The sequence below is a fragment of the Crocuta crocuta genome, unplaced genomic scaffold (assembly GCF_008692635.1).
Source record: "Crocuta crocuta isolate KB4526 unplaced genomic scaffold, BGI_CrCroc_1.0 scaffold134, whole genome shotgun sequence".
NCBI classification, from domain to species: Eukaryota; Metazoa; Chordata; class Mammalia; order Carnivora; family Hyaenidae; genus Crocuta; species Crocuta crocuta.
The window spans coordinates 3,399,457-3,412,808 of record NW_027530183.1 but is presented as its reverse complement, the minus strand read 5'-3'; the positions used below and the strand labels follow the sequence as shown (position 1 = coordinate 3,412,808).

General features: G+C 35.6%; 1 protein-coding gene across 9 annotated transcripts in view; it reads left to right on the top strand.

The window, feature by feature from the left end:
* PTPN13 (protein tyrosine phosphatase non-receptor type 13) overlaps positions 1-13,352 on the top strand; it is a 199,399-nt gene that overhangs the window by 169,943 nt on the left and 16,104 nt on the right. For 8 of the 9 annotated variants that reach the window (XM_077765150.1, XM_077765152.1, XM_077765151.1 and 5 more), the window contains 5 exons: positions 2,380-2,450; positions 5,420-5,481; positions 7,950-8,043; positions 8,743-8,880; positions 8,982-9,070. In XM_077765150.1, the coding sequence (XP_077621276.1) occupies positions 2,380-2,450; positions 5,420-5,481; positions 7,950-8,043; positions 8,743-8,880; positions 8,982-9,070 (454 nt within the window). The remainder of the gene's footprint in view (positions 1-2,379; positions 2,451-5,419; positions 5,482-7,949; positions 8,044-8,742; positions 8,881-8,981; positions 9,071-13,352) is intronic. The other variant, XM_077765149.1, reaches the window with a different exon arrangement.

The window sequence follows — 13,352 nt, the reverse complement described above, 5'->3', positions numbered from 1 at the left end:
AATTACTACAAATATACTGGCATAAATTATACGAGTTTATTAATAGTTCTGAAGGTCATTAATCCAAAATGGATTTCAGAGGACTAAAATCAAAATGTTATCAGGGCTGCATTCCTTCTGTAAGAGGCTCCAGGAGAAAATCCATCTCCTTGCCTTTTCCACCTTCTAGAGATTCCCTGTATTCCTTGGTTTATGACCCTCTTCCATCCTCAAAGCCAGCAGTCATAACACTCTACTTATGTTCTCACATCTCTTTCTCTGACTCTTTCCTGCCTTCCTCATTCATTTATAAGGACCTCTGTGTTTACATTGGACCCACCCAGATAGTCCAAGATAATCTCCTCATCTTGAGATACCTAATTTACAACTTTAAAATCCCTTTTATCCTGTAAGGTAACATATTCATAGGTTTGGAGGATTAGGATTTAGACACCTTTCTGGGGCCATTATTCTGCCTATGGCACTGTACATACAGCCAGGCTTTCTAGATTACACATTTATGTTATATTTATGTCTGTGATAAATAGTGAGTTTTACATAGTATGTCTTTCAAATTATAGAATGTGTAATAAATCATTTAATCATAAACATTTGATCCTTCTAAACCTTTAAATTTGAATGTGGACTTTTTCTTTGAATATAATCCCTAGTCTGTTTCCCTCATGTATTTATTTTATTTTTTCTTAAGTTTATTTATTTATTTTGAGAGAGAAAGAATCCTAAGTAGGCTCCACGCTGTCAGTGTGGAGCCCAACATGGGGCTCAATCCCATGAACTGCGATGTTATGACCTGAGCCAAAATCAAGAGTCGGACGCTTAACCTACTGAGCCATCCAAGCCCCCCTACCTCATATATTTCTAAAAATTAGATCAGAATACATTTATTTTCAGAGGTGTAGCTGAGTGGTAATTAGTGGAAGAGGAAAGTGTTCAAATAATCTGGAAAATATTTTTGTGAAAATTAACATCTCTGCGAACCATAGATCCAGCTAAATTTTTTGCCTCAAAACCAGTAGAGTATCCTTCCCCCTAGCTCTAAAATCACTTTCTTTTGCCTTTCTGCTTTTGTCATCACTGTAGTCACAACAGATATGGTGGTGCTAGTCACTATTACTTTCCCCTTCATTCTTCTGGCTCTCTCCACTACTATTTATATCTACCCTCTTTGAAGTCCACAGCTAGCAATAACAGAGAAGTATATATTTGTGGTAACTGTCTGTGTGTCAAGAACTGTATAGGGTCTGTGGTCTTACCCTACTTGCAAGGTAAGTTTCTTGATTATTATTTCTTGAGTTATTGTTTCTTGTTATTGTTATTGTTTCTTGAGTGCTGGTAGAAGTTACAAAACTCCTGGGTCAGAGACAAAATGCTTTTTTAGTAACCACAAGCAGCAAAAGCATGGTATTGGTACAAGTTCCACACATCTTCTAAGTCCCCTGAAGATGATACACATGGTCCTAGTGGATTCCTGCACATGCAGTGGGTTGTACTACAGAAGAGGGATACGATGAGAAGAGGAACCCACCCCTTTACAACAGACTGTAAGAAAACCTGCTTTTTATTTGGAGAGAGAGGCTCCCTCATTGCTCAGGCCTGCTTATTACAGCCTTGAGAACTGGCCCAGATAAAAAGCAGTCAGGGCCTTGCATTTCTGGGGTACCCAGGAAGAATATGCAGGATGCTTACGGCCTGTGGTAAATTGCTTCTCCCAACACTATATACTTTAGGCAACCTCCCTTTTCTCTCAAGTACTAGCAGTGATGAGACCGCATACCAGTCCTCTAGTTTCCAAGGTGATGTCTTTTTGACAGTTTTTCACATTGGATGGTACTATCCTTCTTATAATCCTTTACATACACACATATATATATATATATGTATAGTCTAGATTTTCACTTTAACTTTTTAAAAAATACATATCAAGAGCTTCAGATACACAAAACTTAGTCATTTATAATTCTTAAGTTATCTTTGAACTATCACCTGAAGGACAGTGAACTACATTATTCGATCATGAATATTACAAGGGTTTTAAATGAGGGGAAATACAGTGATGTGTTAATCCTAAACCCAGAGAAAGATCATGTAAAGAAATGATTCTTGGGGCACCTGTGTGACTCAGTTGGTTAAGCGTCCAACTTCNTTTAAAAAAAAAAAAAAAAAAACATTTAAAAATTTAAGGAAATTATTCTTAATCTTTTTTGGGTCCAGGATATCTCCCTCCACAAGAGAGGTAGATGAAAATTGATAAAAAATTTTGTCTGCAGCCCATCTAGAATAAAATTCCTGTGGCTCAGTAGTCACCAAGTGGTTCAAAGGGTATTTAAACAAACATCTTAAATAATTTGGAATTGCCTTTTCTTTTTATCTATAACAAAGAGATGGTCATCCAGTGGTCCCCAGTTCCAAGAGAGCCGCTCTTGCAGCCCCACAGTCAACCAAAGCCAACGGTAAGGATACATTTATTTTGTGACACAAGTAGTTATGCAGAAATGACTATTTTTTTTCCCAAAAGCAAGTTTGGGGACTAGCACTACAGTGCCTTTATTGCCCTTCTAGAGTGTTTTTCAGGATCTCTCTAAGTGCAAAAACTTACATTTAAATAAAAGCATCTCTAAAATTCAGTGTGTAATAGGAAATAGTTGAGCAGCATGGATCATGGGATTTACAGCCAGACAGACCTGAGTTTATAAGTTCTATGTGCCCTTTGCAAGTTACTTGACCCATATCCAAGCTTCTATTTCCTATTAATAAAATAAAAATATTAGTACTATCTATCTTGTAAGGTTATAATGAAGCATAAATACAGTAATATGTGATGCTTATCATAATGATTATCACAGAGTAATTTATTCAGACAGTTATTGAACCTCTTCTCTGTGCCAAGCATTGGTCTGGGCATTTTAAGCATGGCAATGAAGAAAAAAAGTATCTGTCTTACATTCTAGCATAATAATAGAAATTGTAGCATTAGTGGTTATGGCCCCCGCTAACATAAATTTAATGCTTTTTCTTCAGACTAAGCATTCTTCTAAGTGCTTTAGTCCTCATAAAACCCTGTGAGAAGAGTGTTCCTATTATCCTCCATTTATAGGAGAAATTGAGACACAGAGAAGTTTTATAACCTGCCAACCCCACAGAGTTAATGAATGGTAGAGCCAGAATTTAAACCTGGGGTGTCTGATTCCATGCTCTCATTCACATAATCGGGTTCAGTAAACCTAGCTTCTAATGCTAGTGATAAGAATGATAGATGCAGGAATGTGGTTGAAATTAATGTATTTGAAATGTGAATTCAGTACTTCATACGTGACTAAACTTTTAGGTTATCAGGCAGGAGTATCTACCTACCAAATGAATCTCACTACTGCAGTTGTAGTTTATCTTCAAAATACTAAAGCGTTTTGAACGCCTTAAGGATCTTTGTTGCTCTCTAATGGTTCCAGTTCATATTAGAGTTGGACTATATCACGGAACAGTCAGGAGAGCCTTTTTCTAGTGACCTCCAGGTAGTTGCCTGTTGGCCACTCTTTGTAGAAACTGCATAGTGATCTGTCATTATGGGGTTGTCTCACTTGACTCCCTTGGAACAGATTTCTTTATGAGTTCCTAAAATCAGATATTAAAAATAGGAACTCTTTAATAGCGATGGGAATTTAAAATGGTACAACCATTTTTTAAAACAGAGATTTTTTTTTTATTTAAACATGTACCTCCCATACGGCCCAGCCATTCCACTCCTTTTTGTTTACTCAAAAGAAAGTAAATATCCATATACAAAAACCTGTACATGAATGTTTTAGCAGCTTCCTTTGTAAAAGCCAAAATCAAGAACCACTCAAATGTCAAAAAAACTGTTGAATGAATAAACCAATTGCAAAATATCCAAACAACAGAATAATACTCAGTAATAAAAATGGTCTGTTGATACAGTAAAAGTTGTAATAAATAATTTAAATGTAATTTAAATAAAAAGTAGCAACCTAATCAAAATTCCCTCCACATAAGACAGATTAGTGAAAGGAGCCAGACAGAAAAGAGTTTATATTGTATTATTCCATGTAATCAAAATTTAAAAAGATACAAATCATAGTGACGAAAGCAGATTAGTGGTTACTTGGAGACAAGGTGAAGGGCAGTTATGGGAACAGGAGGGAGAAAGGACAAACAATATGCTATTGTGTTCTGAACTATTCCAATATGACTTTTTGAACCTGTAGTTTATTACTGGTATACTTTTTCAGTACTTTTCCTGGAAGTTTGATAATGTTTTATACCTCCTGGAAATAATATTAAAAGACGTTCTTGACTCTGTAACATCATCCACATAATTATAGAAATTCATATATAAAAATTTCACATCAGCCTTTATCTTTCTAGGTGGAATTATTTTTAGGTCATTCTCAAATACAAGTGCTTGAGTCTCAAATAGAAGTATTTTTTTCTTTTCTTTTCTGTTTTAACTTTTCCAAACTCTGATTTATATTTCAAATATGAATATTTTAAGACTTTAAAATAAATTCATTAATTTATGAATAAAATTATTTTAAATGTGATTTTTTTTAATAGTTTATTGTCAAATTAGTTTCCACATAACACTCAGTGCTCATCCCCACAAGTGTCCTCCTCCATGCCCATCTCCCCCTCCCCCCACATCCATCAGTCCTCAGTTTTTGTCAGCATTCAAAAGTCTCTCATGGTTTGCTTCTCTCCCTTTCCCCCACCATTTCCGCCCTTCTTCTCCCCCTTGTTCCTCCGTCAAGTTCCTCCTAATCCTCCTATACGTGCAAACATATGATATTTGTCCTTCTCTGCCTGACTTATTTCGCTCAGCATAACACCCTCAAGGTCCATCCATGTTGCTACACATGGCCAGATTTCATTGTTTCTCATTGCCATGTAGTAAATGTGATTTTTTAACTGTAAGAGAGATAATTTATATATTGAATCTTTGTAATGGTGGCTAAGAGTTAAAAGTGACATTTGGTTTATGCATATATTAAAAGTTCTATTTTGTTGTATCTGTAATTTACTGTGTTAAATTGATTCCCTTTATGAAATGATATGAATGTCTATCTTCTCTTAAATAGTAAAGTGAGTGTGATGCCTGTGAAACCTGCCTCTCCCATTCAGCTGAGAGAATTTATATTCAGTGTCTCATCCTAGAACCATTCACCCCAAACTGAGCTTTTGTGCAGACTACAGTATTCTCTTTTAAGAAATTAGCTTTTTTCTTTCGGATAAGCCGTTTTCTAATACTTGATTTCTTCTAGTTGGTTTTAAATCACTTTGAAATATGACCTCTTTTAGTGCACTAATAAAAGTAAGAACATGCACAGAAATGTTTTCTTTCACTGTTTTGATGTCCCTATTGTGGTCCCACCTGGCTCTTCTCTTACTTTCTGTTTGTTCCTTTCAGGTCACCACACTGTGGAGCCTTGCCACAAGCCTGCCCTCACTCCTAGTAATTCATTCTCCAAGGTAAGGAAAAGGCCACCTTCTTCCTATCATACCACCTTATCTAAATAACCAGCTTGTTAGGGCACCTGGATGGCTCAGTCAGTTAAGCATCCAACTTTGGCTCAGGTCATAATCTCACAGTGCATGGGTTCAAGCCCTGTATCGGACTCCTTGCTGCCAGCTCAAAGCCTGGAGCCTGCTTCAGATTCTGTGTCTCCCTCTCTCTCTAACCCTCTCTTGCTCATTCTCTGTGTGTGTGTCTCTCTCTCTCAAAAATAAATAAACTTTTAAAAAAATAATAAATAAATAAATAATCAGCTTGTTTGTGTCTCAAACCAAACCGATTTCACATTTAAATATTTACCTTTTTTAGATACATGTAGTGATAATAGGAATATATTTTAGTGAACTAATAAACCTTGCTAAGTAAAGCACGCAGTATAAAGGCGCTGCACAAGCAACCCTACATCATTTGGCACATATTCAGCTCTTATATAAGCTAATCTCTTAAACAGATAGCTTCAGCACTGGGATCTTTTTATTAAAGTGCACAGTTCTTCTGGTTGTGTCTTAGATAGCTAGAAGAGAAGAACATACATAATTAAGAGTAGAATTTGTCCTTTGGGTTAATGTTGATCAACAGTGACCCTCAAAGGACAATTCTCTACTGCTAGTAAGGAAAAACAATACTGACAAAAGAAATAGACTTATTTGCTTTTAGAAAGACATGGAAAATGCTTTACCTCATAATAAAATGTAAGAACCTAAATCATTTAAGATTAGCAACGAAAAATGTGGAGTTGATGAAACAAAACTGCTTTAATACATAGCTGAATTCCACTTCAAGCTTTCTCTCTAAGGCTATGTGAGTACTCATTTGTTTGTATAACATTTCCTTTTTACTATTTTCTTTTGGCATGTAATGAACATTCTAAACTCATCCCAGCTGGATATTCACTTTGTGGAATTGTTTAATCCCACACACATTCCATAGTCTGTTCTGAACCCCACTATTTGAATGCCTTTCCACGTAAGCTCCAAAGCTGAGGCATTGATCTCCTAGTAATCTGGAAATCCTGGCATCTCAGCAAAATCTGGAGAAGAGCTGGATTTAGCATAGAAGGAAAATTTAGTGACCAGAAGGCCAAAAGTCTATGTCTTTCATCTCACTGGTCCAGCAAATCCTAAAAAGATATTGCAGTAGAAGAATTATTAGGCAGAAATGATTGGGACACAGAAATGAAAATGTCTTAGTCAGAAATGATTGGGACACAGAAATAAAAGTGTCTTAGTCTTGGTATGTTTGTGGATTAAGAGACAGCAAGACCCACTATTCCCTGTTTATTCATACAGTCTACAATTGCACAGAGCTGGAACAGCTGAATTTGCACGTATTTCTAGTGTTAGTCGTGTTGTATGGTGCTTATTTTCTTTTTAAATATCAACATGTTGTTGAAGGGGCAAAGGGGAGAATTTCTGTTTAAGTTAAAATAAAACCCTCAGAAGCTAGGATCTTTGTTATTTATGGTTGCAAACATTTTTTGTTGGAGTTAAAATCTTCCAGGAAGTTTCTCAAACAATATTCTGTCCTTGATGCTAATGTCTGTGCTATGAATTTCTCATGAAGATTGGAGTTTCACAATCCAGTAAAATTTGATGTTATGTAACCACTATTTATGAAGAAATCATTCTATTGCACCTATCATTTCTACTTTTTATCTTGATAAAAAAAGTAAAATCTTCAGACCCAACGGCCTTTTATTTGTATAAAATTATTTTATTTTATCCTAATCGTTTAATTTAGTATTTTTGTCCAAATCATTTTTCTTTCAATAGGCCATGCACCATGAAGTGTTCACAATTTGAGTTAGAAAGTTACATTCTGTTTAATAATCAATTTGTAGTTATGAACCCATTGTTATTTTCTTGAATTGAGATGAGATTTAGACTAGACTTAAAATCTTTATATCCAACGGTTGACCAGGATGTTAAACTGGAGTTTATGTTCAAGTCACAGCTTCACAAATACTTAAAAGATTTTTTTCCCTTTCCCTCAACCTATTAGTTAATGATCTTAAAAAACTTTTCTGAAAAGATTTAAGGAAGTCAACTTGTATAAAATATGCCTCAAAAAATAGACTTCTGCAATTAGATAAGTTTAGAAAATACTACATAATAGAGTTCTCTTTTGGCGAGTCAAATTTATGTTAGTAAACATTGTGAGAATTCTTGGAATAGTGATACTGATTTGATGTTGTATGATCGGCTGTTTCCAGAGGTTTTGGATAACAGAAAAGTCCCATTCTCTTTGTACATTCCATTGTACTGATGTTTCCTAGAAACATTCATCTATCATGGGCTGATATAAAGTGGATTAGGTACAAGGGGTGAGGGAGAGAAGGACACGGTGGGGCAATCTACAGTCCCTCCCTAATCCTGGAAGTTAGCAAAATAGTAAACCAATGTTTTGCTCTGGTTTCATACTTTAGGTTAATGGGGAAGAAAAAATTGAAGTTTTGTGCCCTGAAGGAAAATGCTCTACTTATCAGATGAAGGGATCAGCGGACTTGATTCTCTCCAAAGGTAGTTTTTTCCAAATCAGTCATCCAATTAGTCTAAATGCCTTAATAGTTAGGTAATAAAGAAATATTAGGTATTGGGCTTACATGTTTCTATAGCATAAAAAGGAAGGATTGTTGTTCAAAGAAATAAAAGAACACTGTAAAATTAATTATTGTTCACTGCATTATGGTACCAATGTCCTGTATACATTCTCATCTCTAATAGTAAAAGTATTTTTAAATGATTAAAAAGATTGCTGGTTTTGTTTGATAGTGTTTCTTATATTCCTTTGAAGCAGCAATTCACAGGCAACCTAAGAATTTAGAAAATTTTTTTTGAACGTGTTTGGGCTACACTGTTATATCCTTAATTTTTGAAACCTAGCTTCTTTGTTTGACTTTTTTTCATGAATTAATAATTTGGAATCAATTTAGGAAAATAAGCATTAGATTATTGATGTCTCGTGGAAAGATTTACTCACAGACCTAGATTTTGGTTTGTTCTTTTTAAGCTGTATTTGTGTGATCTTCTGTCACAGCAGCCAGAGTAGTACCAGAGCTACAAATGGCTGGGTTCCATTTCTAGTTTTTCTAGCTGTTTTTCCAATCACGGGCTGCCTTTCAAAGTAGATGCTTGAAATTTGAAAGACCTGCTATAGTGTCTCTTTCTCATATCACTATTTTTAAAGTAAAATCTCATGTAAAATTACTGTTTTTCAAGAATCTAATGTACAAGAAGATGATATTTATGATGATCCTCAAGAAGCTGAAGTTATTCAGTCTCTGCTGGATGTTGTGGATGAGGAAGCCCAGAATCTTTTAAACCAAAATAGCGCAGCAGGAGATGCCTGTGTTCCAGGTAGATGAACCAGAATGAATAAGTTGGTACACAGAGGAGTACAAGAAGGAGGCCTCTAGGAAGCATTTTAATTCCACTTGGCCTATTTATTTATTCCCCAGGTTCATTGAAAACCAATGGAAAGTTATCTGAAGAGAGAGCAGAAGATACAGACTGTGATGGTTCACCTTTACCTGAAGATTTTACAGAGGTAAGAATAATAGCTAGATTAACACTGTAGAAGGTTAGGTCTTGTTAGAATTATGTATTCCTTACTTTTAGTTTGCTTTCTTGCTGAGGCCTTATCTCTGCCTCCACCAACCCCACCATTTCTGATTTTAACACCGCTCACCCCCTGCCCCAACCCTGACATTTGCAGGTTTATGTTGACTTGTCTGCTTCCTGTAGACATTTGAATTTGCAGCCTATTCTAGTGTGCTAGGGCCACCACAACAAAATACCACAAACTGGAGCGCTTAAGAAACAAATTTATTTTCTCACAATTCTAGAGGCTGGAAGTCCAAGATCAAGATGCCAACAGAGTTGGTTTCTGTTAAGACCTCTCTCCTCAGCTTGCAGATGACCACCATTTCACTGTGTCCTCACAGTGTACCCCTGGTGTCTTCCTTTTCTTATAAGGACACCAATCCTATTGGATTAGAGCCCCATCCTTGTGACCTTATTTAGCCTTAATTACCTCCGTAAAGACTCTGTCTCCAAACAGAGTCATTTTGGTGGTTAGGGCTTCAACCTAAATTTTGGGAGGGACACAGTTCAGTCTATAACACAGTCTATGCTTTAACCAGTTAGAAAATATAATTAAATAAAATTTCCTTCCCAATAGTTAAATAAAAGCTATAGGCCATAATTTAACCCAAATGTACAAGACCTATATTATGAAAACTTCAAAGCTCTACAAAGAAGAAAAAAAGTATTAAAGAGAAACATTTCTTATTCTTAATAAGAAAAACCCAAAACTTAAATTCTCCCTAGAATTACCTATAAATTAATATCGTCCCATAAAACATTTCAATTTTTTTTTTTAATGTTTATCTTAAGGGAGGGGAGTGTAACCAAGGGAGGGGCAGAGAGAGGAGAGGAAAGAGAGAATCCCGAGCAGGCTCACGCTGTCAGTTCAGTGCAGAGCCCAAAGCAGGGGTCAACCCCATGAACCATGAGATCCTGACCTGAGCCTAAATCAAGAGTCAGTCGAACACTTAACTCTCTGAGTCACATTGGTACTCCTTCAACTTTTTTTTAATGAGAGACAGACCAGCTTGGTGACATGATGTTAAAGTTCACTTGGAAAAATTAGGGTGTAAAACTGTTGAGGACAAATCTAAAAATTAAGGCTCATGGAAGGAGAATATTCCTACCAATTATTAGTAAATATCACATAATTCTACCACCAAAGTGCAGATAGATCCTACAAATATGCACCCTGAGAATTTGAGATGTTTAAGACCAAAACTTTTAGGCCAGTCCATCCTTAAGATTTAATAAATTGTCACTTGAATATATGGGACATCTGCTTCAGAAGAGATTTTGACTAATAGTAAACAAAACAAAGTAAAAAAACAAATTCAGTAAAGGAAGAAAATAAATGCCAAGATAAAAACATGAAGAAGTTATATTTGTATCAAACTTTAAATGTGTTCAAATCACTATGGAAATTATATTTACAAGCAAATTCATAAAACACAAATATGACTAATCTCCATAGCTCAAAGGAAGACTAAGCCAGTATTCTGGAAAAATTTTTTGTTTCATTTTATATTTCTAAAATATTACCTACATTTGAGTAGTTTTCAGAGTTCCTAGAATTTCTGAAAATATTTAGTTTTTCATAAGTATGCTTCTTTGGGACCACCGTAAACAAATTGTAGATTATTTACTGAGTTGGCTCATGACAGTGTGTTCTACGACCCTGGAAGATTTTTTCGTGTTTTTTTTTAAACTTTTATTATTGAAGTGTAGTTGAAATGCAGTGCTCTATTACCTTCAGTTATGCTACATAGTGATTTGACAATTCCATACATTATGCAGTGCTTACCACAGTAAGTGTAGCTTGTCACCTGTCATCTGTCAAAGTGATTACAGTGTTATTGATTCTCTTTCCTGTGCTATTTTTTTTTTAATTAACTTATTTATTTTAGGTAGCTCCACGCCCAGAATGGGGTTTGAATTCACAACCCTAAGATCAAGAGTCACATGCTCCACCAATTGAGCCAGTCAGGTGCCCCATGACATTTATTTTATAAAGTTTGTATTTCTTAATCCCCTTCACTTATTTCACCTATCCCACCACCCCATCCCCTCTGCCAACCACCAGTTTGTTCTCTGAATTTGTGAGTCTGTTTCTGTATTTTGTTTGTCTATTTATTTTTTAGATTTCACATCTAAGTGAAATTATATGGTATTTGTCTTTCTCTGACTTACTTCTTTTAGCATAATAACCCTAAGTCCATCCATGTTGTTACAAATGGCAAGATCTCATTCTTTCTTATCGTTGAGTGATATTCCATTATGTATACTATAATATATACTATATATATACTATATCTTCTTTACTTATCTACTTGAATTGGTTCCATATCTTGGCTGATGTAAATAATGCTGCAGTAGGGGTGCTTGCTTGGCTCAGTTGGTAGAACATGCAACTCTTGATCTCAGGGCCATGCAATCCCCACAGAGCGTGCAGAGATTACAGAAAAAAAAAAAAAAAAAAAGAAAGAAAAGAAAAGCTGCAATAAACATTGAATTTGTGTTTTTGTTTTCTTTGTGTAAATACCCAGTAGGGAAATTACTTGTATTGTATGTACAACGCTGAAAGTTTTAGGGTTTTAACCCTGCAAGTTTTCTCATTAGTCAAAAGTTTAGCTACTAATCATGATATTATAAAGAGTATAGTATCATACACAGTCATTTGTCACTGTCTTGTAACTTGTCACTCTACACTTAACTACCTCTTAAAGAAGTACTTCAGGCTAATGTCTGAGCTTTATTTATGAATGAAGGAATGAGTGCCAGTCATATACATAGTGTAAATCGTCATTTAAAATTTCAGAACTATTCACTTAGCTATTGCTGAATTCGTTTGACACTGATTAAGCTGAGGATAACAGGTAAGAAGGTACATCAGGATTTCTGTCCTCAATTTGCTTGTATAGTCTAGTAGTCCACTTGGGAGCTGTACAATGTATATAAGTAATTTTTAAAGCTATAGTAAAAACATGTCCTGATAAATGTTTATTATATGGAGTTCAGAGAATGTTATAAAGTATTGTGGAATAAGAGGGACTATACAGGAGTAGATGGGTGTGGTTATTAAGCCTTCGTAGAGAATTAGCATTTTATTTATTAAATTTTTAATGTTTATTATTGAGAGAGAACAGAAACGAGGGAGGGACATGCTCCAGGTTCTGCACAGTCAGCACAGAGCCAGATGTAGGGCTCGAACCCATGAACTGTGAGATCATGACCTGAGCCAGAGTTGGAAGCATAGCCTACTGAGCTACCTAGGTGCCCCAAGAATTAACATTTTAAAGGTTTTTGGTAAGTGAGATGCAGTGGGAAAGAGCATTCCATACAGAGGAGCTGCTTAGCAAAGATCTGAAGCTCTGGATCAGCCTGGGACACTCAGGGCACTAAATCATTGCAAGTAGGGTGTCATGGTATTTTGAAAGCTAAGACTGAAGAGATAGGGAGGGGTGAGTTTAGCAAGTGACTTAGATGTCATGCCAAGGAATTTGGTCTTTCTACACCTCTAGACAGGCAACTTTACTGAGAGAGAGAGAAACACGTCCCCTCAAAAGAGCTAAGATGAAGAGAAGAAAGGCATAGTCTCCAAAGACATGACATGATTGTGCTGAAATACATCAGCATACTTCCTATGTTATTTCTAATTCTGATTATTAATCAAAAAACAATAGAAACTTTCAGTGGCTTTCCATCACCTATAAGATAATCATGCTTGACTGTAGGATCCTGGCTTTATGGGCATTTGACCAATGTAGTCACACAGCCCTATGCTTAGAAAAGCTCCTCATGTGATATGCCATCATCATCTTGAAATTCTTAATTTTTAAACAAGATATCCCATATTTTCATTTGACAAGGCACACTACAAATGATATAGTTTGGTCTTGGGATCCAGGAGATATCTCTACTCTTCAATTTGTTGGATCTGAATTCTTTGAGCAATAGGATAACAAACTAACCTTCAGATGGACTGGCCATGATAAAAATTTTAAGTCTTTTCCTTGAGGCAGTGCTACATCTGCCTCCTCTTCAAAAATAAATAAATGTTAAAAAAAAAAAATAGAAATACCATATGACCCAGCAATTGAATTACTGGGTAATTAAACCTAAGACATAAAAATACTAATTTGAAAGGATACCTGCACCCCTATCTTTATAGCAGCATTATCTACAATAGCCAAATTATGAAAAGGGCCCAAATGTCCACTGACTGATGAATGGATAAAGAAGAA